Source organism: Plasmopara halstedii (assembly GCF_900000015.1).
Source record: "Plasmopara halstedii genome assembly, contig: Scaffold_2881, whole genome shotgun sequence".
NCBI classification, from domain to species: domain Eukaryota; phylum Oomycota; class Peronosporomycetes; order Peronosporales; family Peronosporaceae; genus Plasmopara; species Plasmopara halstedii.
Window position 1 is genome coordinate 688,130 of NW_020189786.1, and position 7,099 is coordinate 695,228.

A 7,099-nucleotide genomic window follows, 5' to 3' on the forward strand; every position below is an offset into this window, starting at 1 on the left:
TATAAGTATAGTTCTTAATCCTTCTACGCTGGTAAGTATACTCGCACAACTTGAGATTTGTTACATCTCTGACTGAAATGAAAGAATATACTATCTACATCTAAATCCTTAATAACGCACTAATTGCGTCATGATGTATTCCACGGAACTCAATTACCATCACTCAAATCCAAACCGATGACACTTTATCCTGATACCTATGGCCTTGTATCAAGCTTCAAAGGATAACTAAACATATAGCAAAGTAAATTATGTATTCCGCTAGAAGTTATCCACAAAATTTTAACACCGTTATCACATGTAGTTTACGCCTGTTTGTTATGACAGCAATGTTGCCTACACTGTGGCGAGAGTGGATTAGGACTATCTAAGACTCTCATAGTCTGGCGACCTAGAAGGTGAATTTCAAACGTACTCGATATTTTCATCATAAACAGATCTATGTGACTATTCATATCTTTAACGTACTGTAGAAGCTGACACAATAAGGGAGGATGATATCGCAAATTGGCTGGTCTAAAATTTAATGTGCCGGCAGTGCAAAGCGTTCCACGAAGCCAAGACGTCGAATTTGGCGACATCAGATAAAGATCTCATTGAAGTCCAATTTAAGACAGAGCAAAGCTTCCGTCATTGTAAGCTAAGTCATTGGCGAGTTTATATTTGCAATTAACAAGGCCGATCACAAACTATTACACTCGATAATTCTACACAAACATAAGCCACTTTAATAAAGTACTGATCACGCAAGGTGGGACTTGCTGCTATGAAGTATGGTTTGGGCAACTTTGGTAGTCTTTCAAGTCCTTCGCAGCCACGCACTACCTGCAAAAATTCCTTAGCTTTTGCAGCGTATCTCAAAAATTCAACCTTTTGGAGAAATGAATGAGTTGGAGTTTCGACGCTAATCATCTAATTCAGATCAAAGGGATCGTTTAAAGCCCCACAACGCGTCCATGAGCGTCCTGGCTGGCAATCGTCGTGCGTAATCCTTCAAAAGCATGTCGTCGGGTTGCCATAAGACCTGAGCTTTGAAATTTATACATAAAGAGGGTATCGCAAGAAAAGCGATTGGCACGCTTGGTACTTTTTAATGTAGTAACGACAAAACGTCTCATGAAGTAGGTGTTTCTACATCGGCTTCGGCGAGATAATGAAGCTTTATGTCGTGTCGCTCTTTCCAAAGTAGTCGATTAACTCCATTCTGCGCCGGGTCCAGCAAAGTGGTCAGTGAGACACCTAGGATGGATGGTCTGAGAATTATAACATCAATTTGTTCCAAGTGAGATTCACTTCCATCACATCCACAAGATCTATCCAGAGTGGCTATTCCCTCCATGCATCAGACCATTTTTGCTTAATTGCTTCAGCATTTCGAAGATTTGTAGCGTCGGTCGAGGAAGGAGCTAGCACTGTGCTTTCAGGGGTTTCGATGATATTTTCCACAGGATCGGCCGCCAACTTTTCTGCTGGGCAATTGTCAAGATCAATTTCTTGATCAAGACATTCTTGAAATAAATGTTAAACTATCATCCGAAAGATATTCAAATACAAAAAAACTATCAAATACTTGTAGTAAATAAATATCGATGATGCAAACTGCGATAAGAGCAGCACGCGGCAGATGGTGTGAAAGCCGGAACGAGTCATCAACCTGTTGCATGTGAGGTTTCTTCGTGACCTCGTCCGCGACAGGGGAAGTACAAATGATCTGAATTGTGGTATCCGAGAACATTTTCTCGATGGCTTTGCATCACGATATTGCTCGTACATATTGTGGGTACGACTATGCGAATCCAGATGCCATCACCCGATATATTAAGCATAAGAGGCAAAATAGATCGATTGAATACTTTGACAAGTCTTCGTCATGTGCAGTGGGCTGCTCAGGGATTGAATTATCGAGTGAAGCTTCTCATTTAGGTCTAATGTGGTAAGCTATACAACAAATGACACCACGGTCACAGTATTTTGCAAGCGTTAGTGAGGAGAGACATGAGTGAAGTCGATGGCAAGCAAACACTAATAAATGGTCGCTGGGAGGACACCAGTACAAATTTGCTATACGAAGAAGATATGAATACTTTATATAATCACAATATCCATTTGGACAACTTTTACTTTACTGAAATTCTTTCTTAATATCCAGAATCTCGTTTTTTATCTTTGTGCAGAAGAACCAGTAAACGAAGCAAAACTTTAGGGCTTTGCGAATTTAATTGAAAGATCTGCTTGCTCGTCGGTAAGTTAGACAGGTTTGACACACAAGAACGGATTCGAAAATAATCAAAACAACATGAGTCTTTATTATCGGTTAAAACGCTAAAGTGTACTACCGCGGAATGAAACAGAGAGATGACTTATCTAGCTTTTCATGAAACACTCTGTGACTTGTCCACCAACTTCCGTTTGGCGATTCCTTGAGCCTTTTTGCGTTTTTTTGACGCATCAGCTTCCAAACTTCTTCTGCTATTCGCCTCGTTAGTTACTTGTTCGCTCTGAGCTCCGTAGCCGTTTAATCCTTTCGGCATCTTTATATAAGTCATCCCATATCGTTCCCGCCTCGTTGCTCTCCCGACGTTTGGATTCCTTCGCAATCCTCCCGCTGGCACGTCAATCACTTTTGCCCGACTCCTTGAATTGTTCGATTCCTTAAAAGATGTCTTCTCGTCAACTCTGCGCCAGTGGAGTGTCTACCTTGGTATTCTTAGGGGATTAAACGGGTGCGGCGTTTTCATCCGCACGACTCATGATTTCCTTAAGTCTTTTATTAGTGTCTCGCACTGTTGGCTTCTTGTAAAATTCAGCTGACCGCTTCGGTGGTGGTTCCATAACAGGTTTCGGTGGTGGTTCCATAACAGGTTTCGGTGATGGTTCCATAACAGATTTCGGCGGCCTCTTCATAATTTCTTCAAGTTTTTTGTTAGCGTTTCGCACTGCTGGATTCTTGTAAAATTCAGCTGACCGCGTCGGTGGTGGTTTGATGACATATTTCGGCGGCCTCTTCATAATTTCTTCAAGTATTTTTCTAGCTTCTTCCCTTTTCTTGATCCTCATCTTCTGAGCTAAACTTATCGTTGGTACCACACTTGGATCCACTTGGTGATTTGGTGTCGATTTTTGTGGAGTAAACGCATTTGTAAGGGGATTATTTGTCTTTGGCCCAACATTCTCGGGTAGGGTGGTGGCATCGCGCTTCAAGATGCTGGGAAGTTTGTTTAGAGCCTTATTTAAATCGTCTCTCAGTTTCGAGGCGACAGCTGTTGGTACGACTACATGCCTCTCTTCCTCATCAGAGTAGATGATGTTGTCAGTTGGAGTAGATTGGCTGTTCAATGAAGCAGTACCCTTTGAATCCGATGAATTGGTATGACTTGAACTTGAAACTTCGCTGAGACCAACAAACAGCGTAGCCGCACAAATGAGTAGAAATGAGCGGAGCAGCATCGGGGGTCTTGAAGAGGCGCTAGTGTAGTTACGAGGAAAATGAGAAATGAACTGATTAATTACTGAGATACTTTACCTTCACGTTGCTGTTTCTATCGTTCCCTTGTGTGCATAATCATAGTTTACATGTATTATAATGCAGCGTAGAGCTAGTGTCGTACATCCCTGAATTTCTCTTTTCACCACAAGACGTTTTATTTTACGTCCTGTGTGTAACTTAATTGTCTAACAATGTAGAGTCGTCGCAGTTTTGTTATGGAAAAGTAATTTTATCGGAGTCTCTCGTCAGTCATCGGCACTAGTTGTTACAGAATCTGTCCTAAGGAATAATCAAACTTGATAGTAATGCGCACGTTAGGAAATGCATTCAAAGAAAACGAAAACATTCTGTATTGAGATAGAGACTACCTCATAGTTTAAAAGTCAACGGCATGATTTATGTGCTGATCAAAGCAGGCGTTTCTGCTCGAGCCCTAGCATTTCTGAGCAGCACATCCCAAATAGTTGATTGTCGGCTCATTCTGTGCTTACTTTTAATACGTCTATCCACCCCTCTGACGACTAAAGCTTTTCTGAAACAAGGCACAATTGAACGACCTGAACTATCCAAACACGAGCGACTTTTTGTCGCTGTCATACTGCATAGCGCCTCCGTGCATAAATCCTGCCTGGAGTAAAAATATTGTAGGAAAAACCTGCTATGGACCTACAAACCTGCTGATTAATCTCTTACGCAAAAAAAGGCGGGACCTATTCTTTTAAGACGTCGATCTTATGGTCTCTGTTGACGATCTACAAGTGGGATGATCCTGCTCTCTGTCTGAGATGATCAAGAATGGTATACCTTCGTTTGATCATCAGATCAATCAATTGTGGTCTCTCTAGGCCATGTAATGTATGTCGATCGTATGAATAGAGATGAATGCCATACATGCGTTGTGTGTACTCCGTTGTTTGCGTTTTTTACGAAATTCTAGTTAGCAGCCGAACGGATTTTGTACATAAAAATGCGCACATACACGTGCGTGAAAAGCGAAAAAACGGGAACCAACTGTCGCTTACAGAAAATAGGCAAGTCATTTGTGTGTGTGTTGGTACCAATGCAGGAGCTTAATACCGGTAATAAGCTCTGGAGTGCCTTTAGTCATCACGGAATCTTCGCTTAATCAAGCGTTGGCGAAAGGCTAAAAGCATGTAAAATTAGTTGCAGAGTTGCAGCCACCGTATGTACTGGAATATTCGAGGCTTGCTTTGCTTAATTTTGCTCATCAGAGCGTTGCAATGAATTTCGATTATGTGTTGCAGTAGTCGGTACCTACCGGTTATTTATTCGTATTTAAGACGATTTCGACTCGGTCCAAACTTGCATTCGCGAAGCGATGCCAACTGTATAGCAACACATGGTTTCAATATGGTGTCAGACAGTATGTCTTGCGTCAAAAAAAATCTAGCATCTATTGGCCGTCCTTAACTTTTTTGCGCACGAATTGTCATTGACTATCAATGTGCTGGTGACTTTGTAAAATCAAATCCCTGTCTGGTGCAATCGGACCTTGGCTGCCTCCCAACTCTCAATTGGATACTCCTCAACTTTGAGCTCGTGCAATAAAACCTTGAGCCACACTGCCCCCTGTGTTGCTTCCAACAGTGACATGCAATCTGCTTTAGTAGATGAAAGTGCCACTGGCCACTGCTTCTTGCTTCTCCAGCCAAAACATCCATTGCTCATGACAAACACATAGTTTGTCGTGCTTCGGCGGTACTCGATGGCACACATTTTCATTAGCATTCAAACAACGTTGTAGCACTTCAAGCATTCAAACAACGTTGTAGCACTTCATCAATTTCCCGCAAAATCACAAGTCCATATACCTGGGCGACTCTAAAGCACCGCAGTACTTGTGTAAGAGCTTATTATGTGATAAACTGGATCAGCTGCAACTTGGCTCAATTCTCCCGCATGTCGGGACAAGTGGCAACCATGAAATACATGATGTACTTTGGTAACTCACATTGCCCATTATGGTATCGCTTAAAAAACAATCCTCACACTTGATTTTTGCGAGCCTTAGTCTTCGATCTCGAGAGGTCTTACTAAGTTTGCCGCATCGCAACCTGACATAACTCGATATCCTGATTGATTTTTATTTTGAGAAAATCTTTAACACGCTGAGGTTAGTCATCTCGATAAGTTTTCTAAGTGCACGCTTTGTTAATAGTAAATTTGTATCATCGCGACTTGCGATGTTTAAGTCGTTCACGTAAAGCACCACAAAGACTATGCCGACATATTTGCCTTTGCAATAACCATATGGTCGGACTTGCTTTTGGTGAGACCCATCGTATCATAAATTCTCAAGTGATCGATTTCTCATGCATGGCCAATGATTGAGGCCGTAATGCGAACGCTTGGACTTTCGCACAGACCCGGTCATTGGGGTAAGCAAAGCCTTATGGTTGATGTAGAGCGCATTAGTAAACGCGATCTTGACATTCATTTGGTGAAGGATACATTCATTCTTTACAGCCGTACTGAGCACAATTCGAATCAACAAGTACTTGCCTCCGGCGAAAGATTTTCCTCATGGTCAACACCATACTGCGACAAAATGTTTTTGCCACAAGTCATGCTTTGTAGCGCTCGATTCTACAATTTGGTTTTCCTCTAAGACCTATTGATAACAATCGTTTTTGTCCCCTTGGTAGATGCACAATATCCTACGCCTCATTCATATGCAGAGAATCGGGCTCAAAGTCACACGAATTTTTTCAATCGCACGAGTCATCGCATCCCATTGCCGACTAGTATGTCGTAGGCATGTATGTCACTCGTGGTGTATTCCGCTTCGAATCTCCAGCGGTCAATGCTCATTGCAGAAACTACACTCGTCCATATAAATGAAGATGCCATTTGAGTTTAGACGTTTCGGATACTTCTTCAAGCGACTGGCTTCAAAACTGTCGATTGACGCGGAGATAAAGTCATTGTACTCGCCACTATAAACGCTTCAGTCAGACGGAGTAGTCCAGCGCATATATCGGACGCTCGTTGATTTCGCATGGTACATGATGGAGCACGGTGGGATGTCCCAGGTCGGTTATGATGAAGCTGTTATGACTACAATGTTTCTATGCGTTTTTTTTTACTCTTATGACAATTTGCTTCTAGCAAGATGCGACAAAGCAGCCAAATTAACAGTAAGTTTTGACTACTGCTATATCTAATAAACGACGCAATAAAGAGACAAGTCTTCGATAAATACGTTTGTCACTAAACTTTGGTGTCTGCATGAATCCGTAAACATTGCTACGCGCAACTTCAAAAATCTCACTCGTTTGTTCAAGTGAAGACTTTTGAAAGCGTGTGCAAGTTTGTTTGGGCACGTTTGTTGCAAAACTTTCGCGATGTTAAATCGAAACCAGTCGCTCGATTTCTTCTAGTAATAGTATAAAGTTCGTCGTGTCCATTATAACGAAGTCTGAGGTGCGAGAGGTACTAGTTGTTCCCCACTCAGGTATATAACTGATCCGCATAGCAGCCAGGTAAAGCAAGTGCAGCGGGGTTGCTGTTGCTTTTTGATTAGAAAGAGCTAAGCTGTGACGGGTCACACGGCACCTTGCACAGAGGAAGCTTGACCTCCAAGAGTATACA

At 42.1% G+C, this 7,099-nt stretch overlaps 2 protein-coding genes across 2 annotated transcripts; both read right to left on the minus strand.

Annotated features, from left to right (window-relative positions):
* Positions 1-2,715: 2,715 nt before the first annotated feature.
* Positions 2,716-3,447, minus strand: PHALS_05224 (RxLR-like protein; the record flags this gene model as incomplete). Its single annotated transcript, XM_024718917.1, has 2 exons — positions 2,716-3,284; positions 3,348-3,447. 2 exons carry the CDS (start codon positions 3,445-3,447, stop codon positions 2,716-2,718), a joined length of 669 nt encoding a protein of 222 aa, XP_024584268.1.
* A 3,192-nt stretch (positions 3,448-6,639) lies between these two features.
* On the minus strand, positions 6,640-6,915 carry PHALS_05225 (uncharacterized protein; the record flags this gene model as incomplete). Its single annotated transcript, XM_024718918.1, has 2 exons — positions 6,640-6,798; positions 6,868-6,915. 2 exons carry the CDS (start codon positions 6,913-6,915, stop codon positions 6,640-6,642), a joined length of 207 nt encoding a protein of 68 aa, XP_024584269.1.
* Between the last annotated feature and the right edge of the window lie 184 nt (positions 6,916-7,099).